General features: G+C 34.7%; 6 protein-coding genes and 1 pseudogene across 7 annotated transcripts; 2 read left to right on the top strand and 5 right to left on the bottom strand.

Moving 5' to 3' along the window:
• The first annotated feature begins 1,159 nt into the window (after window positions 1-1,159).
• LOC114189160 (MLO-like protein 4) lies at window positions 1,160-6,033 on the top strand. The gene is made up of 15 exons (XM_028077866.1): window positions 1,160-1,513; window positions 1,751-1,808; window positions 1,913-2,136; window positions 2,351-2,467; window positions 2,991-3,051; window positions 3,259-3,350; window positions 3,623-3,697; window positions 3,919-4,004; window positions 4,169-4,218; window positions 4,304-4,344; window positions 4,448-4,618; window positions 4,705-4,740; window positions 4,824-4,891; window positions 4,988-5,048; window positions 5,144-6,033. The coding sequence occupies exons 1-15, from the start codon at window positions 1,388-1,390 to the stop codon at window positions 5,555-5,557; spliced, it is 1,680 nt and encodes a 559-aa protein (XP_027933667.1). The 5' UTR covers window positions 1,160-1,387; the 3' UTR covers window positions 5,558-6,033.
• LOC114189161 (ferredoxin, leaf L-A-like) lies at window positions 5,615-6,416 on the bottom strand. The gene has a single exon (XM_028077867.1). It carries the CDS (start codon window positions 6,342-6,344, stop codon window positions 5,898-5,900), a length of 447 nt encoding a protein of 148 aa, XP_027933668.1. The 5' UTR covers window positions 6,345-6,416; the 3' UTR covers window positions 5,615-5,897.
• A 2,595-nt stretch (window positions 6,417-9,011) lies between these two features.
• LOC114187788 (ferredoxin-like) lies at window positions 9,012-9,749 on the bottom strand. Its single transcript, XM_028076155.1, has one exon. It carries the CDS (start codon window positions 9,652-9,654, stop codon window positions 9,217-9,219), a length of 438 nt encoding a protein of 145 aa, XP_027931956.1. The 5' UTR covers window positions 9,655-9,749; the 3' UTR covers window positions 9,012-9,216.
• A 448-nt stretch (window positions 9,750-10,197) lies between these two features.
• Window positions 10,198-11,720, bottom strand: LOC114187785 (annotated as a pseudogene).
• A 65-nt stretch (window positions 11,721-11,785) lies between these two features.
• Window positions 11,786-12,565, bottom strand: LOC114187787 (ferredoxin-like). Its single transcript, XM_028076154.1, has one exon. The coding sequence runs from the start codon at window positions 12,442-12,444 to the stop codon at window positions 12,001-12,003; it is 444 nt and encodes a 147-aa protein (XP_027931955.1). The 5' UTR covers window positions 12,445-12,565; the 3' UTR covers window positions 11,786-12,000.
• Window positions 12,566-13,417: 852 nt separating this feature from the next.
• LOC114187784 (transmembrane 9 superfamily member 1) lies at window positions 13,418-19,358 on the bottom strand. The gene is made up of 12 exons (XM_028076153.1): window positions 19,150-19,358; window positions 17,741-17,933; window positions 17,547-17,651; window positions 16,257-16,274; window positions 16,082-16,179; window positions 15,848-16,000; window positions 15,576-15,710; window positions 15,273-15,439; window positions 14,987-15,081; window positions 14,521-14,894; window positions 14,096-14,369; window positions 13,418-13,934 (listed from the first exon to the last, which is right to left on the bottom strand). Exons 1-12 carry the CDS (start codon window positions 19,231-19,233, stop codon window positions 13,867-13,869), a joined length of 1,764 nt encoding a protein of 587 aa, XP_027931954.1. The 5' UTR covers window positions 19,234-19,358; the 3' UTR covers window positions 13,418-13,866.
• A 3,878-nt stretch (window positions 19,359-23,236) lies between these two features.
• LOC114187188 (serine/threonine-protein kinase SRK2A-like) lies at window positions 23,237-26,374 on the top strand. Of its 2 annotated transcripts, none has more exons than XM_028075351.1 (9): window positions 23,237-23,745; window positions 23,937-24,011; window positions 24,101-24,202; window positions 24,371-24,424; window positions 24,524-24,616; window positions 24,716-24,808; window positions 25,270-25,374; window positions 25,457-25,555; window positions 25,782-26,374. In XM_028075351.1, exons 1-9 carry the CDS (start codon window positions 23,626-23,628, stop codon window positions 26,094-26,096), a joined length of 1,056 nt encoding a protein of 351 aa, XP_027931152.1. In that variant the 5' UTR covers window positions 23,237-23,625; the 3' UTR covers window positions 26,097-26,374. The 2 variants fall into 2 exon arrangements, with proteins under 2 accessions (XP_027931152.1, XP_027931154.1); XM_028075353.1 differs by having other exon boundaries at window positions 24,093-24,202.
• The last annotated feature ends 259 nt before the right edge of the window (window positions 26,375-26,633 follow it).

Genomic DNA, 26,633 nt, shown 5'->3' with positions numbered 1-26,633 from the left:
AAGTTTCACAAGAGTTCTACAATTAAATATCATGATGCTCGTGTATATAGTCTTTTTGATGTAAAGTTTTGTAATATTTGAAAATTCTTTCGCGTGTAGGGTCAAGTACTTTCAATATTCAAATTACCCTAAAGTCTTTTTGTTTGATGTTCTCCTCGTTTAATTCGGTTAGCTTGTTCAATTCTTTCTTCGGTTCAATGTCTTTTTCTTTTCATGCTCGGCGGTTCGGGCAATCGAGTTCTTGTCTAAAAGGTTCTGATGCTTAAGTCAGTTTAAGTCTGATGGATAGGTAACAATAAATGCTGTAATAAATACTAGTTAAAGATCCTTACCAACTTACTTTTGGTCTCTATATATGAGCCTGTAATTAGAGTCTCCTAATCATGACTCAATTGCTTTTTAAACTTGATTACTGACTATTATCCTACCTTACTTTTCCCACTAATCCAGGTTTTGGTGTGACCGCCCGACCGAAGGATCGTGCGTCAGGTCGGTTGTCAACAGAGATGGAGACATCGGGAAATATATCAACAGTCCAGAGGAAAGTCCGCCTGTAACGATGCCTGCGGCTGCTTGTCCTTGGTCCGCCTGACCGATAGTCCGGCGATAGGTCATACAGTAAAAAAAAAATAGATCGCAATTACATATAACTCTGATATAAATAAGAACCAATATAATTTATGAAAATTTTCTCTCGCATTAAAATTGAATTGAAATATAATTGTAAGCGAATGAAAATGTAAACAGTATTATCTCTGCTCTGCTTAAGTTTATTCTCTTGTAAAAGTTAATTTTTACCAGAAGAAAAATTTAGAAAAAAACTCTTCATTCTTTGTTGTGTGGATTAGAATTTATGAGTGTATGTTAAAATTTGCAAAATCATTTGACCAACTTTAATCAAAACATAACCTTAATCATTAAACTATCATTCTGTGTTTCCTTCTGTTGATGTTTTTTGTTGGCAGAACTCGCTTTTGTTTGATTTGTTGTGGATTCATATTCATCATAAGACCATCCACATCCACAGAATATACCAGGTTTCTATTGGGACCCTTGTAACTTACAAATTATTAGCAACCTTACCTGGGAAAGTGGGAAACCCCCATGTGCATGGTTTTGGATTTGGAGAGAGAGAAGAAAAAGAGTGGAAAGTGAAGAAAATAATGATCAGACAGAACAATAAATAATGAGTTTTTGTGTAAGGTGAGTGAGGTTTCCAATGCCCACATGCACCTTCTTCACCAAATAATTATTAAACTAAGATACACTTCCGTTTTGCACTGCACTTCCCCATTCCATGGATCCCATCTGGCTCACATTTATGTGGAATCAAAGCACTCTGCTTTTCCCATGAAAAAGATTTCAACTTGTTTCGTTGAAGTGAACAATGGCAGAGGTGCTGCACCAGGGTCGCTCTCTGGCTGAGACACCAACGTATTCAGTTGCCTCTGTTGTCGCTGTCATGGTCTTTGTCTGCTTATTGGTTGAACGTTCAATCTACCGCTTTGGAGAGGTAGACACTGAAAATTCATGTGTAGATAGAAGCTGTAGAGTAAACAAAATCACCCTTTTCACTGTTTGCTTGCATGATAGTGTCACACTTTTGTTTTCTAGTCATTTCCAGGAGCTATTCCTCTTTCTGATAAGCTGTGACAGGCTTGAACTGTGAGAAAAAAAAATGGACTGATAAACACTAGTTTTTCAAATCTCGTGAAGAAGATATGAAGCATTTTTTTTCTTGGTTGTGCAGTGGCTGAAGAAAACAAGGAGGAAGGCACTTTTTGCTTCACTGGAGAAACTTAAGGAAGGTAATGACACTGAGTATGATTTCACATTTTCAAGAGCTGTGAAGTTATCGGTTTTACTGATATTTTCTGTTGTGTTTTACTTGGATTGCTCCTTTTTGTGATAGAGTTGATGTTACTGGGGCTTATCTCTTTGCTGTTGGCACAAAGTGCAAGGTGGATCTCTGAAATTTGTGTGAATTCGTCACTTTTTAGCAGTCGATTTTATATTTGTTCTGAGCAAGACCTCGACATCAATGAGAATATCATGCTTGAAAACTCATCATCTATCCCTGGTGAAACTGGTATTCCAAAGGGGTTAAGTACTGGAGCATTCCACCAATGTGGAGAGGTAACATACATTAATTACAATTACATGTAAGCTTTGCTTTCTTCATTGCAATGAGTATAACTTATAAGTAAATATTTGCCATAGACCTGCTGTTACTGAATGACAGTAACGGGGGATATCTGTTTATCTTCCATATACTGTCATAGTTAATATGAAATATCTGATTTTTAATACAACAAATAACCCTTCTGAAAATACTAATACATGAATGCAGGGTCATGAACCGTTTGTTTCATACGAGGGTCTTGAGCAGCTGCACCGGTTTTTGTTTGTTCTCGGAATCACTCATGTTCTGTATAGCTGTCTGGCAGTTGGTTTGGCAATGAGCAAGGTAAGTCATCAAAATTTTCAGTTTATTACTAGGTTATGTGTTAGAAAGTTGAATTTAAGTCTAACTCAACCTCACAAAATCAACTTGTAAGATAAGATTTTCACTCACTTATATACTATGAAATTGTCTTACCTCTAATCGACGTGGAACTTCCAAATTATGTAAAACACTTCTCAGTACATTTATCAACCCTAAAAGTGTTTTAGCAACATTGGACTCTTTTACACCACCTTCAATCCAAAATCTTAAAAAATATGTTGTTAAGGGATTTTGTGTCCTTGTACGAACGGGTTAACCTTTTCATAACAATAGTATCATAGTCTTGCAATGAACCCAATGTCTCGAGTTCAAACCTTGGGGAGGAACCTACTCCAACAAAGGAGAAGTTCCTAATTCACCAAGCTGTCAGGTGTCGGCCTCTGAAGGAGGGGCATTTGTTAAGGGATTTTGTGTTTTTTACGAACGGGTTAACCTTTTTCGTAACATTAGTCTTTATTTTTCTCTTTGTTGCACGATTTTGCAGATCTATAGTTGGCGCAGATGGGAAAATCAGGCTAGGATGCCAAGCGATGGAAACCAGCAAGGTAATTGGCATGTAATGTAGGAACTTTGTCAATGTACAAACAAATTCCTGAGGGAAAACCCTCCAAACTTGTTTTCTTTCCCTGTTTCTTGAAATGCTCTTGAACAACTTTACTTAATACCAATTGGTCTAAAAATGTGACATTCTTCTGCATCGCATATAACAAATTAATGTATGGCCTATATTTTTACTATTTTTTGTTGAACAGCAAAGAAAATCAAGCTGATGAAGCGACAGACAACATTTATTTTCCATCGCACTTCTCATCCATGGAGCAGGAGTCCAATCCTAAACTGGATGGTAATATTTCAACATAAATAGCAAATCCTTAATTATTTGTGTGGTTGCTTTTACTGGAATGGCGTTTTTCTGCATAATTTCTCTGGCAGCTGAACCATCTAAACATCTTTCAGTTTAAATAGTTACAATTTCAAAAGTATGTCAAGATAAGGAAATATTCATGGATTGGAAATTCTTGTAGCAATTCCTAACTTCTAAATTTTCTTGGTATTATCTTTGCGCACACTTTGAATGTATCATGATGGATTAATATTTGTGATCTGACCTTGCAGCTCTGTTTTCTACGTCAGTTTAGGAGCTCTATACGAAAATCAGATTACCTTGCACTACGTTTAGGTTTCATCACTGTAAGTTCTTTATTTCTTGAAGGATGTTGGATAAAATAATGCATGCATGGAGATTTGTTGGTCCATTATTGTTCTCTGATTGCGTAATCTTTTGATTAATTCTTCTAAATCCAAGTAACTATCTAAATGCTATTAGGTGGTGTGCTGAACTGTACCTTTGTATTCACAAATCCAAAAATTTCCATGTCATTGTAATCGCTCCCTGCTATGTGAATTTACAGGAACACAAATTGCCGTTATCTTATAATTTCCATCAATATATGGTTCGAAGCATGGAAGATGAATTCCAAGGCATTCTAGGAATAAGGTAAGAACCAATTTAAAATGGATTTCTCCTTTTAACTGGTGTTTCTGCAAACCGATGCAAGTCATTAACAGTAAGTTGCTTAATTAACCAAGATTAGACTTCTACTAAGAAAAACAATGAGAAAACTTAAAGCTGGATAACCCTTTTTTCTTTCAATTTTGCAGCTGGATGCTTTGGATTTATGCCATTGTGTGCATCTTCGTGAACATCCACGGTAGCTTCTCTTGAGAATTATAGACGTGTATATTGTTAGTGTCTTTAATCAATTTCCTCAGATATTTGAGTTTCTAAATTTGCAGGTCTGAATATATACTTCTGGCTATCATTTATCCCTGCAATTGTATGTATATTCTAACTTGTTATTTTAACTAATCAAAATGAAAAAAAAAAAAATTCCACTGAAAGTTATTTTCATCAAGGTCTGATTTCTCTATACGTAAAAGCTTGTCATGTTGATAGGGGCAAAGCTTCAACATGTTGTATCCACCTTAGCACTTGAAATTATGGAGCAGACAGGTCCATTTCCCAGGACACAAGTAAAGCCACGCGATGATCTATTTTGGTTCAAAAAACCAGACATACTGTTATGGCTGATACAATTTGTCATATTTCAGGTAAGAATTGATAAACACTTTATTTGTAGGCAGGTCATGCTGCATGGTTGTGTTTTCTGTTCTTATTTTCTCTACTGTTCATGCAGAATGCATTCGAAATGGCAACGTTTATTTGGACATTGGTAAGACTTCAGTTTTTTCAAGATTGTATTCGTGACTCACAACATGCTTTTGTTAGATGAATTATCTTGATTTGTTTGTCCAGTGGGGATTCCAAGAACACTCGTGCTTCATGAGAAATCATTACATGATCATCATTCGGTTGGCATCTGGGTTGGTTTCGTCTCTCATTCAAGATTTTCTAGATGCTACAACACTACTTCAAATCTGCAGGGACACTCACATATTTTGTTATTTTTAATCTTGCAGTGCTATTGTTCAGTTCTGGTGTAGCTATATGACAGTGCCCCTGAATATAATAGTTTGTCAGGTTAGCTTAATCCTAACTATTAAGTTCTTAACAAAATATGCAGAGTTCATATTTTATTCTATCTTAAAGGAAATGTTTTTGATGACTCATTTCAGATGGGGTCTCGATGTAAGAAGGCCCTAGTGGCGGAGAGTGTTAGAGAGTCCCTGCATAGTTGGTGTAAAAGAGTGAAACACAAGTCAAAGCATGATTCGTTGCATTCACACACCGCAAGATCAGTGTGCTCCTTAGAATCAACAATTGATGAGAGGGACGAAATAACAGTAGCATCTGGTACTCTAACTCGAAGCTCTTCTTTAGCCTCTTTGAATCAGATTACAGTGAGTTCAGTAGACCAGCTGAACTTCGAGACTTCCAACAAAGCAAAAGATTCCACCAAGGAAGCTGAATATTTGTCTGAATCTGTACATACCAATCCCCCACAACCCTCCCACAACGTTGAAGATCGTGTTGGTAACGTAGAGGAAGCAAAAGCTATCACTCTCCTTGATTTGTTTCAGAAAACATGATTAATTAGTGTTTTTATGTTACTTGAGAACTAGTTGGAACTTCATAGAGCATACATGTACAAATCACTCTTAAATGAGCATAGACATTAATTTAAGTAGTACTTCAGATACCATATTTCGGTACTGTAATCCTCTGCACTAACATCATCTTCTATAACAATTTAAGAAAGTATCAGGTGTGCAACAACAATAAGGAAAAGAAGATAAATTATAGTGACTGACAGCAATGAACAAGTTGTTCATAATACGTATATATCCTTAAAAAATGGCACAGAATAAAGGCAAAAAGACAATGGTGCTGGGAAAGGAAGAAACTTGATGACAGCGACGATGATAAGATTTAAGCAACGAGGTCATCCTCCTTGTGGGTCTGGATGACAAGATCGGAGGTTGGGAAAGCAACGCAGGTGAGAACAAAGCCTGCATCAATCTGGTCGTCATCAAGGAAGTTACCGTCTGACTGGTCGACTTGGCCGGAGACAATTTTGGCGGCGCAGGAAGAGCAAGAACCAGCCCTGCAGGAGTAGGGAAGGTCAATGCCTACTTCTTCTGCAGCATCAAGAACGTATTCATTATCTGGGCAAGTTATCTCTTTCTCTCCCTCTGGAGTTATCAGCTTCACCTTGTAAGCAGCCATGGCAGTGACACGACCTCCATTTCCTCCTTTCACGCCAAACACTGCGTTAGCGTTTTGGAATGCCCTCATGCTTGAGATGTTCAGTGGTTGTTTCCTGAGGAAGGAGGTGTTCAACACAGGGCCACATAAAGCGGGTGTGATCGACGCCATTGTTAGCTTTTCTTCTTCTTCCTCTTGTTCTTGCTGATAGATAAGAAAATTGGGACCTTCACCTTGCAGAAATAGTGTGCTTGTGCTTATACCGTGCATGAGGTGAGGCCACACGCAACCCTATCTGCCACGTGGCATCATTTTATGACTCGTTATATTTTATTATTTTTTCTTTTTTTGGTAAGTGTTTAAAACTTTATACATGGAATCTAATCTACCATGGACCACTTCTCTACCTATGGTTTATGGTCATCCACTCCTTTAATTGTGCTAACTTTTTTCATGGATTCATTATAAATTGAACTTCCTTTTTTAATTTATTTATTGTTTACAAAATTATACATTCTCAACGAATGGTGTTTACTTTGCTCTATGTTATTTACAAAATGGTTTAGAAGTGTTACAATCAAGAACGGCCACATATGGACTTGTCATGTATTCTTGTAGTTTAATTTGAGTGTTTTTTTTCTTATTCTGTTAGTAGTTATTAATAAGGATGACGTAATTGTAAGTATATTTTTACATAATGTAACGTCCATGATTATAGTAAAGGAATCATCACACAATTATAAATTATTAGAACACAAAGACATGAAATATAAAGAATTAATCATTACGATCATCCCAAATTATACTGAAAAGGATAATTAAGGCATAAAAAATGACCAAAAAAAGAGTAGTAACTAAACACATAAATTATATAACAATATCACCACAACATGCAGGATTATTAGGAACTTTTAATCTACTCACACCTTTGGTGATCATCACAAAAAGGAAAACCAAACAAAGAATACATAGAGAAAAAGGGTAAGCTAGAAATAAAAATAATTTTCATCATATATATATATATATATATATATAGCAAATCTTTAAACAGACATTTCAGTAAGCACACAAGGTATGTGATAGCAAACAATAAAGATCTTTTGACTCAATTATCCCGATAAATATAAAAAAGAAATCGGGTTCACTGATGCTTGCACTTGTAGTGACCTCTACTGCTCTGCAAAATCATTGCCAATGAGTTTCACCCTACCACGGACAAGAATAGTCCATGATCATCTAGGATCATTATCTTGACAAAGACTAGGACCTCCTGCTATTCTCACCACTTGAATCGGTCTGCTTTATGTAAGTCTGACTGATTTAGGATGCAATATTGCTTTAATCCTTGTCTAATTATGTACACTACAATACTACCATGAAATCTCGTCAAGAGTCTCATGAGATTATGTGAGTATTTAGGGCGATAAATAAATTTGTTTTACTCATTTTGATTTTTTGAGAAATTTTTACATTGATCAAATATGGATAATAGTTGGATTTTTAAATTAAAAATGAGATGGATATATATATATATATATATATATATATATATAAATATATTTGTGTTGTTTTTGTCTCATAAGTTGATATATATTTATCTTTGTCAATCTTGTATTCTTTCCTAATTTGAGTTATACACTCATAATTTATTAACTTAACAAATTTATCTTTAATTTTTTTTTCTTTTGGCCTTAGCTTCATTTGATATAGATTTTTTTTTCTTGCCATCCAATTTTTCATTTTTGATCTCAAGTGTTATTTACAAAGTTTACTCAAAACCCTACATTAAATAATACGAAGTAAGGAACACTACAAAAGTATTTTAAAATTAATTTGAGAATTATCATCACAATTCAACTAGTTTTTAAGATGTATAAACGACTTGCTAGTTGTGTATTTGAGATTTTATAATTTTATTAAAATAAACAGTCATAAGAAAGTAATTTACAATTTTATTTAGAAAAATTATATTAAATGTTTTTCTTTATTAAAAAAAATTATACTACATTAAATTTATAATATGATTTTGTTTCTGGATAGTTAGAATTTTTTTTTTATTGTAAGATTCTCAATAATAATTACTCCATAAAGAAATTGTTTTTTTCATTGATGATACGGATATCTCAAGAAAACACGTTCGACTACGACTTGCAAATTTGTTTTTTCCATTGTCTTAGTTATAAACATATCACAAACACCCGGTCACAATAGAGAATATTTATAAAGAATATTAGAACATATAAGCAATTATTAAGGATATCTCATTATTTATCTGTGGAGTGTATTTTCATTGAGAAATTTGAAACATTTTATTCTCCTTCTTGGTTAGAAGAAATAATGTGTTGATTGACCCTTGAATATACTTGTGTTGCAGTACTACTGTGCAGCAGAAAGAAGTTTGTATGGTTTCTGGAACATGGAGAAATTCTTGAACCAAAAATCTGTTCACGAAGCGTATCATATAATCTGTTCAGGAGGGAGGACCAAACAAGGAACAGCTACCTTAAAATACTATCCGCATCGAAGTGTTAAGTTTCTTCATGATTTTATTCTTAAAAGGTGTTTCAGACGATGAAATGAAGTAATAATTTTTAAATTGCATTTGATCTGAATGGAGAGAGGATGAAAAGAGATAAAAATATTTAAATTATATTTGATCTGAATAGAAGAAGATAAAGAAGATATGAGTATTTAAATTATATTTCAACTCGATTTAGAAACGATGTGAGATTTTTCGGATGCATCTAAACACATATCAATTGTAATGTTGTGTTCTATATCCTTGACTTACTTTGAGCGTGTATCATGTTGGAGTTTGAATAGAGAACAAGTTAACAATGCAGAAAAGAAGCGAAATCGCGAATACGATTATCTTGAATACAGAAGAAGCAACTAAGAACATGAGATAGGAGCTGATTCTCCACAGTACAACAATAGAGTAACTAAAGACATAACATAAATACTTGAGACACTGAACAAAAGTAAAAAATACCTTTGCCATGTCCTTCCTCCAACATCACACTTGAAAGAAAACAAGAACATCCTAAGAATCAACTAGCTCATCCTCCTTGTGGGTCTGAATAACAAGGTCAGAGGTGGGGTAAGCAACGCAGGTGAGAACAAATCCTAGACCGATTTGGTCGTCATCAAGGAAGCTATTGTCTGACTGGTCCACTGTGCCACTCACAACTTTTCCAGTACAGGAAGAGCAAGCACCAGCCCTGCATGAGTAGGGAAGATCAAGCCCTTGATCTTCTGCAGCATCAAGAATGTATTCATTATCTGGGCATGTTATCTCTTTCTCTCCCTCTGGGGTTATCAGCTTCACCTTGTAAGCAGCCATGGCAGTCACACGACCTCCTCGTCCTTCTTTCACACCAAACACGGAGTTAAGGTTTTGGAATGCCTTCATGCTTGACATCTTCACTGGTTGTTTCCTCAGGAAGGAGGTGTTCAACGCAGGGCCACACAGAGATGCCATTCTCCTCTTCCTCTTCAAACTTGTAACTATCTGTTTTTCTGTTCTTGTTGTTGCTCTTGCTGCTTCTTCTTCTTCAATCTGATAGATACATAAGGAACTGGTGGTCACTACAACATGATATGAAATCACGTGCAACCTTATCTGCCACGTGTCACTGTTCTAGGCCTCGATCCATATTTCTCTTATCACCACACGTATTACCACATTTTCGTTCTTCTCATTCATCTACTTCATAAATTCTTACTTCATCAGTAATAAAGTTTAATTTGGAAACACTTCTGTTACTTCAACTATTTATATCAACTCGAGAAGAACTCATTTTCTTATCTGATATCTTTAATTCACTCAGAGACAATAAATCCGTTGTTCAGCCACAAGATCCAGTTGAGTTTGTGGTACTCAGTGCTTGCGATGTCATTACAACGTCTATTTACAAAATTTTGTTGTGAAAATAACACATTTGTAGAAATTCCTAGTTGTTTTACACTTTTCAGTTTTCTTCGGGGTAAGTAAAAGGTAGAACAGAAAGAGAACACAAAAGTGTGAATATAACCATTTGCAATTGATTGACTTCATTCCTTAATTTTGGAAAAGAACAACTACAATGTTTTGCTTTTCTCCAATGCCTCTAATTGCTTCATGATATTTATATATACACATATCCTGAGAAAATGGCACAAGACAGAAAATAAAGGAAGAAAGTTCCTTGTGAGTGAGAATAACAACATCTGAAGTGGGGTAAGGTGAGAACAAAGCCTTCACTCTCTTGAGTTTCATCAAGAACAAGCACCAGCCCTGCATGAGTGTGGAAGATCAATGCCTTTTTCCTCAGCTTGGTAAAGAATGTATGCATCACCTGGGCATTCAAATTGTTTTTCTCCCTCTGGTGTGATCAGCTTCACCTTGTAACTCGCCATGCCACTCACACGACCACCACTTCCTCCTTTCACACCAAACATGGAGAATGCCTTCAGGCTTGCCATGTTCAGTGGCTGTTTCCTGGGGAAGGAGGTGTTCAACACAGTGCCACATGAAGCTGCTGAGATCGACGCCATTCTCCTCTTTCTTGCTTGCAAAGTTGATGGATTTTTCTTCTTCTTTGTTGATAACGATAAGGAGCTTGTGATTACAACCCCACTGCCACGTGGCTTTACCACAACTTGTTCTTCGCGATTGTTATCACCATATCTTGGTCGCATGCAACCTGTGCCTCTGTTATCTCCACAGATTGTTCACAATCCAGGCTTTCACTTGAAAACTATCATTACAATGTTCTTATCCGTTCATACTCTTCTTTTACAGCTTTTAAACATTACTTTAAAATATTGTTAAAATACTTCAATGGTAGTGAATCTGTTACTTTCTTCTGCATTTTTTTTAGTGGATTCTTTGCTACTGCGGAAGATTTGAAATTACTTTTGACCTGAACCTGAATAACAGAACCCCATTTGCTGTTTTAATTTATTTCATTTATCTCTCCATTCGCAAGTACCCATATTTTAGCCTGAAAAAAAAAAACATTTTTAATAGTTACAAAACTTTGTTCCAAGAGCACCCTATCCAAGTCCTGGGGAAGAGAACACGTCTTGGATTGATATATATAGAATGACTTATCAGATAGTAGTTTGAGTGGGATTTATCCAAATTTTCCTCTGATAGAGATATTCCCTCTTTCACTCCAAAAAGAGAATGATCAAATCATAAATATAAAAATGTTGGGAGCGTGAAAACGTAAACAAGCAAGTATCTTTGAGTTGCACTTCTATCTGTTTTGCTTCTAAATATTATATGTATTGTTAATTGACCAATGAAAAGCCTTTTTTTTTTGTATTTGTTGTACAGATTCATGCGTAGGTCTGTGGTAGTATTTAGCACTGCTTTCATAAATTTATGAATCCAACACCATTAAATATTAAGACGGAGACAATGACAAAAGATCCAATTTGTGGTCATAAATTTACTAACCAGTCTTACAACGTATGCAACGTGTGGTCACCAATGCAAGAGTAGTAAATTAATTTTCCAACGGAACTTTGTTACAGCAGCAAAGCCAGACATGACCATGTGGTAGATACAATTAAATATCATTTCTCTTCGAAGTGATACGAAGGTAAAAAAATTTGAGAGGATATTGCGTGCAAAAACTGTAAGGAAAAGATTATTACATTATAGTTAACAAAAAACAAGTTGAACTGCTAATACAGGGGAAGTAATGAATTACTTCATAAGAAGCTACTTATCGTACGTAATAAAGCATAATGGGTGTGTGTATCCTGAGAAATGGCACAAGACATAAAAGAAAGGGAAGAAACATAAGAAACTTGATGACAGCGATGATGATAAGATTTAACTAACTAGCTCATCCTCCTTGTGGGTCTGGATGACAAGATCGGAGGTTGGGAAAGCAACGCAGGTGAGAACAAAGCCTGCATCAATCTGGTCGTCATCAAGGAAGTTACCGTCTGACTGGTCGACTTGGCCGGAGACAATTTTGGCGGCGCAGGAAGAGCAAGAACCAGCCCTGCATGAGTAGGGAAGGTCAATGCCTACTTCTTCTGCAGCATCAAGAACGTATTCATTATCTGGGCAAGTTATCTCTTTCTCTCCCTCTGGGGTTATCAGCTTCACCTTGTAAGCAGCCATGGCAGTGACACGACCTCCACGTCCTCCTTCCACACCAAACATGGCGTTAGCGTTTTGGAATGCCCTCATGCTTACCATGTTCAGTGGTTGTTTCCTGAGGAAGGAGGTGTTCAACACAGGGCCACATAAAGCGGGTGTGGTGGCCATTTTCTTGGTTGAGTTGATGAGTAGAAGGCTACTTTACCAACTCCTGATGATGCTTCTTCTTAATGATAAGAAGCGAGGAGAGGGCTTGTGGAAATAGTGTGGTTGCAACGAGCATCAACGTTAGCTCATATGCTACCAATCGGCCACGTGGCTTTGTTTCGTGCCTCAATCTATCTTATCTCTATCATCACCACTCGTTGTTCACGATGGTAGTTGGCATTATCCTCACCTCATAAATTATACTTTTCCATCATTTTGATGAATTTTTTTCTATCAGTACTTTTACGGACGAAGAATGACCGCAAAATCAAGTCCTGTTTGCGGTCCTCAATGATGGCAATGAAGTCGTGTATTGAAACTAACACCTTTGAATACACCAGCAATTGTGAAAATTTGTTTATTTTTCACGCTAACCACATCTAATTTAACAGTTGAAAATTTTATTCTTAACACTGGAATCTCCAACAGAGGGGAAAAGGAGCAAGATTCTTTTGTCCTAAAAACCATCGAGTATTTTTTTTTCTTTAATTCACGCTAAATTAGGTTAAACCACATTGAGTTAAAAACAGATTTGAATAACCTTTCCAATGGATAAAAATATACATATACTAAATGTTTACTACTAACTTACTTTTAAAATAAAAATATGTTAACATACATCGATTCGATCCAAAATCAATTTCTTTCGTAATCAATTTTGAAAGTCCCGCACTCAAACATGAATATTTTATACTTGCTGTGCTGCATTTTACAACCCAAATTTCTACAAGAAACTCCAAAAGAAACAGAAAATAACCAAAACAAAAGCACCGTTAAGAAACCGAGTATGCAGCTGCACAAAATGTTCATCCCATTTATTCATGGTTAACTTCGTGTCTACACACACCTAGACACAGGCAGATATGCATGCAGCCTAACAAGCATTGGAGAGGGGGAAAACGTCAATGATTTAAAAGTCAAACAAGGAGAGTTATGCAGGCAAGAAGTAGTTAGAAAGGATATTCAGATTTGATACAAAATTCAGAAGCACAAAATTCATTTCCGTGACTTCATCCCCTCTACGTACAATAGCTAAACCGTGTAGGGGAATCCGACATCAGTCCGTCAATAGGGCACCTATTTATAAAAGGATGAAAAAAGTAGCAACGAGTCTGATATTTTGCTAACTATCTAAATTATAAAGACCAATCCCTGCATTCTAATCACGGCTTTCAATCACAGTCAGGGAAAAAAAATCTCAGGGCTTCCCTAAAGAATACATGCCCTAATATAGAGAAAGAATACATCTCATCCTCAACCCTGTGAAACTTACTACCTGTAAACACTGCTTGGTCCCCACACATGACCAGAGACCTCGAGAAATTTATTGTGTCCAGCAACAAACATATGGAAGTGCTCTGGTCTCAGACTTCTAGAAAAGCCTTAGTCACACTTGATGTTTCTGTAGATCCTCCTCACAAATAAATTCGAACCAAGATAACCTACAGCTCCTGCACATTTGGAGAAAAAATTTAAGCCAACTCAGTCGATAAGAGCAAACCAGCTTCTATACTTGCATAATAAGAGGTATTCAGAACTTAACTAAGCTATCTAGTTTCCAAAAAGTGAACTCGCAATCCAAACAGAAATTACAATTAAACTGGAGACTTACCACAGAGAATTCCCAGTCCAAGACAGAACATCAAAGTGTATCCAAAATAAAAGCTGGTTTGGAAGAAGCCTGACATCTTTGTCTTCACATAGTAGTAGTATACTGAGTACAAATACACGTAAACAGCTGTTGAGGCAGCTGAAAAGAAAGAAGTCCATTGCCAGTGGTAGTTCTCAGCGTTTAACAAAAAGTATGTCCCCACAATTGTCACACAAACAGTAACAATGATAAGAATCAGAAAAACCAGTAGCATGAAGCCATATACATAGTACACCTGTTTGTCAAAGTGGAAGGGGAAAAACGCATAAGAAACAAAGCATGTATCTACTCGACTGTTCAAATAAAATATAAGTAAACCTCATACAAAACGAAGAAAGAAAAAAAAAACGCTCACTTCCCAAACAAGTAATTGCATTTTAATTCACCTTGTAGTTCCAGAAGGAAGTGAATACAAAATACATCTCGATGAATATGCTGCCAAAGGGAAGCAGTCCTCCCATCAGGGAAACTACAGATGGTGTGAGGTACCACTTTTTCTCAGGAATGGGACGAGGAATGGTCTTCACACGGCATGGATTATTTGGAGCACCACTCCAGTTTCTTCCAACAACTGTACCAAGAAGTGCTAGAGGGAAAGAGATAAAAGCCCATATAACAAAGACAACAACCATGGTACCAAAGGGGATGGCAGCTAGTGATCCATAGAATATAGCAACTGTGTTTAAAATAAAACCAATTCCAAAGCACATGAATGGGAACAGTGATGCTGTCAGGATCATGGATTTAATCCAACTTTTACCTGAAAATGACAGTTATAATCATTCATGAAGAGAGCAAGAGGCAACAAAAACACAAAGAGAACATGTGGCATAGTTCACTGCAAATTCTTACCCCCATTTCGTGAGTACATCCCCCCACTCACATAACCAGAAATGAAAGATGTGAGAGCATAGCAAACAATGAAGGTCGTGACAATGGCTCCTCGTCTGCACATTGAATGAACCTTACATAATAATGAAGGGAGAAGAAGTGGACCAAATTTATAGTCAGGGGAAAACTAAAGGAATGTCCAGTAATACTTGACTTGAGATGTACGACCCGAAAAATAATATACGCATATATTACCAAAATCATTGTTCAGATCAATATTACAGTTAGTTTAGGGTTATGGACTTACCCAACATACAACATTCCAACAATAGCCAACAAGATGACAAGAAGAACCAGCAATGCAAGCTGAGCGCCTGTACCAACAACAGCTGAAAGAATAACCAAACTGCGAGGAGGCCTAAAAACATCACCATGCACGAGTTTCCAGCCAGATTCTTCACTGACATCTCTTTCCTAGAAGTATTTGGGGGTCGGACAAGAATTGATATCAGAACCAAAATGAGTTTTCCAGAAAGCAGAATCTATGTTCCACGTTCTAAAAGATAATAACAATAATAGTAGTATAAGACAAACATCCAGAATGTCTCACCAAAGTTTCCAAATCATCGTCTTCCCGAGCATATTTTGCATAGTCATTTCTCAAAGTTCGCATTAATATCATTGACACCAATCCAGTAAGGAAGATGACCATCATAAAAGAATTAAAAATGGAAAACCAGTGAATCTACAGAAAGAAAAAGGATCAAAGTTCTCTTAGTGACATGGATAAAGATACAATCCACACGAATGAACACATAGCAGGCAATCAACAATAAACACCTCTTCAATCTAAAATACAAAGCTAGCAGTAATTATTTTCACCTGATGCTCAAAGAATGGATAGTCCAAGTATACATCAAATCGGCGTGCAAAAGTGACATTTGTAGGAGTCCATTTCACAGAATATGTGAAGTCCAAAGATTTTCCTACCTCCAGAGGCCTTGGGTTGTCATGAGTTAGATTAACATGGATGATCTGCAATAAATGGACCTAAGTGTGCACTTCATAAATCCCAAAACAGAAAAAGATGACAAAGATACTTAAATAACTTCTGACCTGATCTTTATTGTATTGAATATTGATGTTTTTGTGAGCATAAAGTACGTGCTTGCCATTATCACTGTTCTTATCAGGATGTAGCTCCCCAACATACCCTTAAACATGAATAAAAGAATCTTATACAATGATCAACCAATGAAATGATAAATCAAATAGAGAGAAAGTGGCATACCCCACAATGGAAGATCATCTGAACTTGTGTTTAGCACATCAACGACCAGCAAATAGAACAACCAAGGAAAGAAAGAATGCCAAGAGTAAGTTATTCAGAAAATCAATAAAATTATGAAAGCCAAAACAAATATGAGGCAACCCATGAAACCAATCCTAATTCACACCGTTACACCTATCAAGACAATATAATATCAATTGTCTAACATTCAATATTGAAAAATACTTAGTTTATAAATTTAAACACAAATTTTCATGTTTTTTGGGAATCAGCCTATTGCAAATTGCAAGTGCAAGGTAAAGCTGCCTACGACAAACCTATACAGAGTAGGGGCAAACCATCCCTAGACCCCACATTAAGAGGAGCTCTACCACACCAAGATTCCCTTACCCCCTTTTTACGTCCAGAGATTATAATATCAGTCAAGTCAAGAATGCTTGAGCGATAACTTCACAAAAATATTTCTTAACTTCGTCCTTCTTTCAGCTTTGATAACTATGTACATCATGAAACACCCAGCCTAATGGATTTGTGGTTGTAGTTATAGAAGGATCAAAATTGGACAAGACACTGCTCTCCCAGGCTCAAGCATTCCAAATTCAGCCAATGTGTCACAATGGATAATATCTAAAATATATGCTTCATTGTTTATACATTAAAATTTATATTCCCACACAATGAATTGTTGTAACTAGTCATGATTCATGAATAATTCTCCCTGAATACAAATAACAAAAAATTTAATATCAATGCCTGTTACTTTTAAAATTACAAAAAGAATTCCCAGGACATCACAATGCCACAACAGTTACAGAGAAAATCATAAGTTAAATCCATTCTTCAATTTTAAAGGAATCTGACAAATCATTTTCAGCTGAGACTAAAGCATGCATGCAATAACTTAGTCTAAACCCCAAGCTGCAAGCCTCCCTTCCCTGTCACCGTTGAACTAGTCCTCTGAGACTCAAAAGCAATGTTGTTGAGTATATGATTTCACGTATCATTAACAACTAAAATCTTTTGTTGGCAACTTCCAGTGGCATTTTCCCTGAAATTGGTTTGAAGACTGTATCCTACCAGTTACAGAAGTTGATAGAGTAACTAAGAGTTAAGAGCTACATTGTGCAGGGCGAATATTATTTATCCCAGACGTTTCAGTTTATGCAACGGCCAAATACCAAAAATAAGTGTTGTCAGTGCCTAGAATAGAATTTCTTGACCAAACATAAAAGTGCATTTATTCTAACAATTCTAGAGTAATATGTGAAAGAAAGAAACATGGCAACATACCCATGAAGAATTCAAACCAGTAATTATTCTCTATTGCATCCTTGAACTGTTTAACATTTGCTTCGTTAAGCTCCAGGCGGCAAAAGGTGGTCTTTTCCACATTTCCTTAAAAAATTGAGAAAAGAAAACTGTTAGAGACAGTTTGTCTACTAATAGGTCTTACGAAATAAATAGGATGAAAGAAGCCTCTGTACCTAGGAACTTTATCTCAAGTTGACTGTCAATGAGTTCATTGCCACCCAGGACCTCACCAAGACCACCCCATTTGTGTGCAGGATTACCAGGTGGACGGCAAAATGGTAGGCTGTAATAATTGTACGTTTCTTGTGGATTGTTGTAAGGACCCACTTTGTTCACCCAAAGCATAACTTGATCATCTGGTTGATACTGCAGTAAAATGCAATACATGTGTAAAAGAGATAGCCACTGATAGCAGGAAGCTACTAAGAGAAACGTATTTTATCTTTACTCCTAGCTTAAGGAAATGAGGACGGATCCAGTGATACAATAATCCAGATGTCAATTGCTTAAAGACATTTAGAAGAAAATATATATTAAGTGCCCCAACTACTACATTCAAGAATGGGTAACGATTGATTGATTTGTTATGAGTTTAACAAGAAGCTCAAATATGACAACCCAAAATTACTCCCAGTCAAAATTACTCCTATGCACTAAACAGTTTTCAACCGAAATTCCGATTGCATAGGTAAGTCCATCATTTCAGCCTTTAAAATATTAAAACAATTGCTAATAGAATTTCTTTGTGTTTGGGCGAGCATTTGCAAATGATTCTAAATGAAATTGATCCTGCGAATTATAATTTTCTTAGATTTCATTTTGAAGTATAGTGGTTTGGTTTTGGAAGTTTTATTCTAAAAGAAAGTCACCAGTAAGATTCAGTATAAAATTTTCGATCCGATGGAAAAACTGTACATAAATTTGTTTCAACTAAAAATCAATTCCGAACTCGGGATCATTCTCCAATGCAAAATCAAACATGCGAACATTTACCAAAAGTCAACTTAGTTAATATTTCAGCGTGACATTGGATGACGTAGAGTAAAACTAAACAAACACATAAGAAAACTGCAAAACCACCAGTCCTGCAATTTTCAAGTGAATAAAAGGGATAGACAAAGAAATCAACATTTGCAATACTAAAAAGATTGACAACAAAGAGAGGGCAACAATTACAAAGCTTGCACGTTGAGATTACGCATGAAAACTAAGAGCAAAGCATCCCCTCAACATTCAACATAATCCGCAACGGTTTCTGACATTCACTTAATGCGGAGTCCAATGAAGGGGAAAAATCGTAAATACTTTGAATTCCAAACAGAGCGCATATCATGAATTAATAACAGAACATGGAAGAGATGAAATCGCAATCCAATAACATCGAAAACGAAAATGCGAATTATTATTAGGGATGCATAACGGAGAGGAGTGAGCAAACAGCTGAGATCTAACGCCATATCGGTAAAACATAAAAGCGAAAAAAACACGGAGCTGAGAAAATGAAAGCGAAATTGAACGGTAGATAGATCTAATCGGAAAATGAAGGAAAATTGGATCCAGCGATGGAATCGGAGAACCTTACCCTGTGATCTGACTCGGAAGCGAACGCCGGAGAGAGGAAGAGAGGGAGAAGGAGGAGGAAGGAGAATCTGAAGAAGATGGACATGGCGGATCTCAGAGCAGAAGAGAAGAGAGAGAAGAGAAACACGACCAGGACTTGCCCTTGAAGGATTGAGACTCTCTCTCTTTCTCTCTGTGCCACTGATTACTAATATTAATTTTTACCTTCAATCTAACCAACCTTCCAATTTTTTTCTTCTTACGCTACAGGGAAAACGAAATCTATTTTTTAAATATTTATTTTATGTAATTAATAATGCAATATATCATGTATAACATTTTAATTTTAATTTTAATATGACTGGGAAAATAGTTAGCTTCAAGAGAATTAAAAGGAGAAGAAAAATGTGAAATTTTTAAATGGTTTTTCATTTTATAATATAAGAATAGATAGCATTATACTGTTAGTAGTGGTAGTGGTATAGTATTACGAGCATGCTTATTCCACCTTTTTTTCTTCAACTATTATATTTTGCTATTTTAGTTGTTAACTTCTTTTTGGCAATTAAGTTCATAGATGTAAATTGTTATTTTAATATCTAAATTCAATTCTGACAGTTGGATCTTCTCTGGTACAATTTTTTTTTTTTAAACATTGATTTTTGATATTTAGACAAAAGCCTATTATAATAATAATAATATTTATAATAATAATAATAAGAAGAAAGGATTCAATTTGGTGCAATTAGAATCTATAATATCAAAACCTGTATGTCATATTTGAAGAACTTAATTAACATAATTAAAATATAAGAAACTGTATGTAATTAAGTTTGGTTATTATTATTAATAGACAATTCAATAACGAAAACTTACTGTAGTAGATTGAATTGGGCTTTTAGAGTATAGTGTACTTTTTTGTTTTTCGCACTTCCATAGTTATTGTCCGCATCCTCATACTTTTTAAAATAATCCTTACCTTTCACGTTCTATTTTGATGACTACTTCTATTTCTTTTGTTATCCTTTTTCAAAGTTTTCCGAAACATATGACATTTTCTAAAATTATTTGACATAAAATATGTTTCTAAAATTTGTAACTCAAAAACATGCTTTAGAGTAGATCATTAAAAAGTGTCTGACCAAGTTAAATATATTTTTAGTCCTTTAATTTTTATTGAAAATTATGACTAATTTATCTTGAAAATTTTAAATCAATTTAGTTTCTCAATGTTATAAATGTGTGAATTTAATCATTTTAACTGAATTTTATTAAGTTTATTTGACATTTTTAACACATTTTATTATAGTATTTTAGTTTATTTATACCGTTTGACATGTATTTGCTTCAGTATTAATTGAGAAACACGTTTAAAATGTCAAATAAATTTAACAAAAATTGGTTTAAATGACTAAATCCACACATTTCTAAAAATAAGAGACTAAATTAGTTCAAAATTTTTAAAATGGACTAATTACAATTTTCACTAAAAGTTGAAGGACCAAAAACATGTTTAACCCACTAACAATCCAAAATCTAGGTAAATATTTTCAAATACAATTTGAAAGTCAACAAAAAATCACTAAAAAATATCTTACTGGTAATATATTCTCTCATATTTCTAGTAGTAAAAGATGAACTTTTAAGTTTAACTAAAATTTATAAAAGTAAATTATAATGTAATGTTTATACTCATTTATATATTATGAATCTGTTTTATATCTATAATTTACATGGAATCTTCAACACACGAAGTCATATACATTTTGAATGTAAGACTAATTGTTAATGATGGTCTAAAAACAAAGTGAAAGACATAATAGACCAAACAAATAACAAATATTGGTATAATAAGCTTCAAATGATTTTAATATCATTTTAGTAATCAAATTTTAGCGTTATAAAAACAAAACAGTCATTGAAAGTTTCACATTAATTAAAGATAATGTTAATTTACGGTGTGAGTGTAAGTTCCACCTTATTAATCAATTTTGTAATGTTGAACTAGACAAACTCCACTTGTTATCGGTCACTGTCATATCATTTATTAATATTTAGTCTCACATTTAAAATATATATATTTTGACATGACTAGAGATAAAATCAATTTATTTGTAGAAACCTCCTTATAAGTAATTTTGATAAGTTTAACACAAAACGTGGTAGAGCTACGTAAGTTATTTTAGTCTTTTTGTTGTTAGTATGGAGGTTCCAAAAGCAAAACTGTATAGTTTGTCTACAACTTTGTAACCAGTTACACAAAAAGAGAATGGACCCAATGGGCCATTCGTAGGTTCCGATTCAAGAAGCTTCAGGGTCCTTAACCCCACTTAACATTAAAAGGGGACCCTACCCATAAATGCAAGACGTGGACAATAATATAAACAAATATATATATACTATATATATATATATACTATTTTAAATTATATTTTTAAATTTATTCTCATTTTTTAGACTTTTAGTTGAGAGTGGGTCATTCACACAGTGGATTTCAGACAAACATAATTCTTCCAAAAACAATATTATCAGTACTTGTAAGGGAATAATAATAATAATAATAATATAAAGGCTAAAAAAAACTAAGATGTTTAATCAAGTAATAGTAATAAATTGTTATTACAATGGTGTAATAGTAACCATAAATAAAGCAACAACTAATAGCCGCCAAAATATCAAAACGATAACAACTCACGATTGTGAGAATGAGAAACGCGACCGAAAAACATTTTTTAAAATACTTTTGTTTTTTTTTTTCAACTTTTTGAGAGGGTGAGGACAAATATAAACAAAAAAATATATAACTTGGATTAAATAAAGTAATATTTAGTTCGATTCATTTACATTTTAGCTTAAATCGATTTAAGGCAGAATAACTTATTACAAGTTGATCTATTTTATAAAATAATAATTATATTTTTTAAATTTTAAATAGTATTTTTAAAGCTTATATATAAATCATTATTTCTAAAAGTTATTTTAAATTTCAAAAAACATATTTTAATTTACTTTTTTAAAGCATGCTAAGATGATTTATTGTTATGTCATAGGGTCAAGTTAAACAGACAAAAAAAAATCACAACTCATTTAAAATGAATTAAGTTAATTTGATACAAATTCTTCAGTTGGACTGGACCAACCCAATCCTCCAAACCACTCAAGTTTCAATTAGTTTTTTTCTAATAAAGATGAATTAACTATTTTTTTTTATGGAGAAGATAAGTTTTCTATAATATTTTTATATTAAATAAAAACATTATTAGTAGGCAAGAAGTCAAAAAATGAAGGCGAATGATGGGACAATAAGGCACGCATAGAAATATGGTTCCTTCCACAATCATGTGATTTAGAAAAAAACTAATTTTGGAGTGAAGGAAATGGAAATTGGTGTTAGAAAAAAATATAAATCCAAAAACTTGAACTCAATCATTTCTTATAATTATACATAACAAGACGATCAATTTGAAAAACATAGAAACGTATTATCTTGAAAATACGTTATTAGCATGTTTATCACTATAGCTGTCAAAATAGGTTGGAATTCACAAGTTAATTTAGTTCATCACGGTTCGGACCGGATTTGGTTAAAATTGTAAATAAAGGGTCATACAAGTATTGTTTGTTAAGTTGGACTTCGTATCTAGATCATGTTATATTGTATTTTTTTAGTCAATACATAAATAATTTGTATTTTTGTGATTTTGGTTTGTATTAAAATTTATTTAGATTTTAATTAGAATTATAATATAATTTTAACTCAAAAATAAAAATAAAAAATTGTATTTTTTTTAATTAAGTGAGTATGTGAGTTAAGCCGTTTAACACACCAATCCATGGTTGGTCAGGTCGGGTTGAAATTTTTTTGGTTTATTAATAAATGAGTCGGATTGAATTGACTTATGGATTGAACCGAATTAGACCAAATTACCTATTTTGACATCTCTATTTATCGAAGAGGCAAGGGAGCAAGTAACATAATTTTGTAGATAATGATAAGATTAGAGTGAGATTAATTTGAACAGGATGATTCTTAAAAAATAAGATTGAAAAAGATGTGTGAAGAAGGTGCGATATAGATAGATACGATATTCATATTCTCTTTGTATCAATCGCTTTCTGTAGTACCATACACCATACTACTACGCTATGCACACATAACACAACAATTCCTTTGTCCCATTCTCCACTCTCTCTCTATCTTTCTTCGCTGAAAAACCCTTTCTTGAACTTCCAATTCTTCTATTCATTCCTTCAGCAATCTATTTTCAAACTTTTTTTTTGTTTTGAAATCCGAATTTTATTGTTATTAATTTGCTACAAATTGCGATTCCTTGCTTTCCTTCAAAACTCTCCCAAATCCCACTATCTTTGGATTCGCCACCTTTATTTTTTGCGTACCTGCACCTTATTCTCTCTTTCTCTCTCTCTCCGTTCCCCATTTGGAACTCTATCGATCTGGAGCTCGCCGCATTCAAAGCTCTGAAATTTCTGGTTAAGGATGGAGAAGTACGAGCTCGTCAAGGATATAGGATCTGGGAATTTTGGGGTGGCAAGGCTCATGCGGCACAAAGAAACCAAGGAACTTGTTGCCATGAAATACATTGAAAGGGGTCACAAGGTTCTACTTCTTTCACTTTCACTTTCACTTTTTCTTATCTTAAAATTAATGTTATTGTCAATTTTTATAATTTTTTATAACCCAAAAAGGATTCAATTCAAGTTAAGATATATCAGCGGTTTCATCTCTTTAAGTTTTTATCTTTACGTTCGTGTTGGTTGTGACTGAGTTTATTGATATGTGTTTTCTAGATTGATGAGAATGTTGCCAGGGAAATCATAAACCATAGAAGTCTTCGCCACCACAATATTATTCGCTTCAAGGAGGTGTGTACTCTGTAGAGATGATATGATCTTAGCGAGAGTACTATTTGTGTCATGTTTCGGTTATTTAATATGTGATTTCAGCTTTGCAGGTGGTTTTGACTCCCACACATCTGGGTATTGTGATGGAGTATGCAGCTGGTGGAGAGCTCTTTGAGAGGATTTGCAGTGCTGGAAGATTCAGTGAAGACGAGGTTTGTTTGCTTTCTCTCTTTTCATTTGTCCACCAATTCTTTTTCCACTTCTCTACTCATCATAGGCATGGAGCTACTTATCTCCCTTCCCTTAGTTCATTGTTGGCAACCGAGTGCTTGGAAATTCAATTGTTTGATTCTCACTATTGTTATCTCCTACTTTTCCAGGCTCGATATTTCTTCCAGCAGCTCATCTCAGGAGTTAGCTACTGTCATTCCATGGTGAATATAATAATTATATTAGGAATGAGTTGTTTCGGATGGTAGTTAGTTTTTGGCTTCCTTTGCGGTTATTTTCTTTGTAATTTCCTTCTTTTGCAGCAAATCTGTCATCGAGACTTGAAGCTTGAGAACACCTTATTGGATGGCAGCCCTGCCCCACGGCTCAAAATTTGTGATTTTGGTTATTCTAAGGTTTGATTATGGGAGTCATATCAACGCTTATTGCTTCAAATGAATTATTAAGTCATTTTCTTTAGAAGTTTTGCATCTGATAACCTTTTATTTTCCCAGTCATCCCTGCTTCATTCAAGGCCTAAGTCAACTGTGGGAACCCCAGCCTACATTGCGCCTGAGGTTCTTTCACGCAGAGAATATGATGGAAAGGTAATTTCGTTTCTATCATGATATAAGAGTAAGGATGCCTTGAAATGTCTCAACACACACAAAGACTTCTCATATTTAGAGGAAAGCAAGAAATAGAATGGACGGTAATAACTTCTGTTGGCACAAGGCCTTAAGCAATATAGTTATTCTTCATGTGTCACATCTAATTGTACATGTAATATTGTGCATTGTATGCAATGACTTGATGTGTCGACATTTAAACTATCTGAATAATGTGGACAAAATAGTATGGGCGAATGGGTAGTTTAAAATATAAAATGCTCTTAAAAAATCCATATTGTACTTATTTGGGTGATTTGCTCTCACTTTTTACAAAGGTGACAGAGGTAATATCTTAAGTGGCCCCTGGTAGATTAAATCTTTCTTCATGAGTTTTCTGTGTATGATACACCAACGACGTTCATTTTCTAGTTCTTCTTTGCTGTTTTGTTTCTATTCAGCTAGCCGATGTATGGTCCTGTGGAGTGACTCTTTATGTAATGTTGGTGGGAGCATACCCATTTGAAGACCAAGACGATCCCAAAAATTTCAGGAAAACCATCAATGTACTTTTCTTCCCATCATCCATCTCAGTTGACCAATCTATTAAATGCCTGCACTTTCTGACTGTGTAACATTCTTATACAGAGAATTATGGCTGTTCAATACAAGATCCCCGACTATGTTCACATATCTCAAGACTGCAGACATCTGCTATCTCGCATTTTTGTGGCAAATCCAGTTAGGGTATGCACATACTGCCTGCAAAAGATACTACTTGAAGTTAACTCATAATTGTTCAACAATTTCATAGTGATAGTTTGGTAGTATTTTTCAGTCATTTGCTAAGTTTCAGATATGCACTGATAAGGGCATGTATGCTTAAGCTACTCTCTTTCCCTCCCATAACAATTTACAAGTGGACATTTTTTTGGTAAAATAAATTGTCACTCTAGATATTGATTTACTGCAGAGAATTACCATTAAGGAAATCAAGTCCCACCCATGGTTTTTAAAGAACTTGCCTAGAGAATTAACAGAAGTAGCTCAAGCTGCCTACTACAGAAAAGAAAATCCAACCTTTTCTCTTCAGAGTATAGAAGACATCATGAATATTGTTGAGGAGGCCAAGATTCCACCTCCGGCATCCAGGTCAGTTGGAGGATTTGGTTGGGGAGGAGAAGAAGATGAGGATGAAACAAAAGAAGCAGAGGTTGAGGCTGAAGAAGATGAGTATGAAAAAAGAGTCAAAGAAGCACAGGCAAGCGGGGAATTTCATGTTAGTTAGTGTTGATTTTTAGATAGAGCAATAGATTCTTGGTTTCCTTTGCACCTGGTTTAGTTCAACTAAGGTGAGTGTTTTGCTCGTATGTATAAAATTCAGTTTTCCGCATAGGACTTGTAGTTGAATAAACGGATGTACATTTTTTCTAAGGTTGTGCAAGGTTGTTAATTGTGACCATCTTATAAGTATTAACTTGTCCTTTCTGCTCTCCATTTCACTCGCCTCCCTATTTATGTGGTGGAGTGGATTTAGGGTCACATGCTTTTGTTTGGAGGTCAAAATGCTGAGTGTAGTGTTTCCCTGTCACTTTCTTTTACCTTTTGCATGTCTCTCAGCTATATGATAACTGTGGTAGAAGCTCTAATTTATGTAACTCAATCTTGGACAGCAAAATATAGTTTGGTTCTTCTTAACCTTTTGGCATAAGAAATTGTTTTATCAGTAAGATAATTTACCAAAATATCCAACTTTTAGTAATCATTATATTAATAAATATCCCTCTTAAGTGGAATTGTACCAATTCATATATTTTTCTGTCAA

This window comes from Vigna unguiculata, chromosome 6 (assembly GCF_004118075.2).
Source record: "Vigna unguiculata cultivar IT97K-499-35 chromosome 6, ASM411807v1, whole genome shotgun sequence".
Lineage (NCBI taxonomy): Eukaryota > Viridiplantae > Streptophyta > Magnoliopsida > Fabales > Fabaceae > Vigna > Vigna unguiculata.
This window is presented reverse-complemented; position numbering and strand designations above follow the sequence as displayed.

Bases quoted from the DNA above. Each gene is read 5' to 3' on its own strand.
- LOC114189161 (XM_028077867.1), bottom strand. From the start codon at position 6,344: ATGGCGTCGATCACACCCGCTTTATGTGGCCCTGTGTTGAACACCTCC.
- LOC114187188 (XM_028075351.1), top strand. From the start codon at position 23,626: ATGGAGAAGTACGAGCTCGTCAAGGATATAGGATCTGGGAATTTTGGG. The intron at 24,203-24,370 runs GTTTGTTTGCTT...CTACTTTTCCAG, and splicing joins GAAGATTCAGTGAAGACGAG to GCTCGATATTTCTTCCAGCA. The intron at 25,375-25,456 runs GTACTTTTCTTC...ATTCTTATACAG, and splicing joins ATTTCAGGAAAACCATCAAT to AGAATTATGGCTGTTCAATA.
- LOC114189160 (XM_028077866.1), top strand. From the start codon at position 1,388: ATGGCAGAGGTGCTGCACCAGGGTCGCTCTCTGGCTGAGACACCAACG. The intron at 3,052-3,258 runs GTAATTGGCATG...TTTGTTGAACAG, and splicing joins AAGCGATGGAAACCAGCAAG to CAAAGAAAATCAAGCTGATG. The intron at 4,345-4,447 runs GTATGTATATTC...TATACGTAAAAG, and splicing joins TATCATTTATCCCTGCAATT to CTTGTCATGTTGATAGGGGC.
- LOC114187788 (XM_028076155.1), bottom strand. From the start codon at position 9,654: ATGGCATCTCTGTGTGGCCCTGCGTTGAACACCTCCTTCCTGAGGAAA.
- LOC114187784 (XM_028076153.1), bottom strand. From the start codon at position 19,233: ATGTCCATCTTCTTCAGATTCTCCTTCCTCCTCCTTCTCCCTCTCTTC. The intron at 15,711-15,847 runs GTGAAAATAATT...TTCTTTCTGTAG, and splicing joins ATCCATTCTTTGAGCATCAG to ATTCACTGGTTTTCCATTTT. The intron at 15,082-15,272 runs GTAAGTCCATAA...TTCAATGTGCAG, and splicing joins GTTGGAATGTTGTATGTTGG to ACGAGGAGCCATTGTCACGA.
- LOC114187787 (XM_028076154.1), bottom strand. From the start codon at position 12,444: ATGGCCACCACACCCGCTTTATGTGGCCCTGTGTTGAACACCTCCTTC.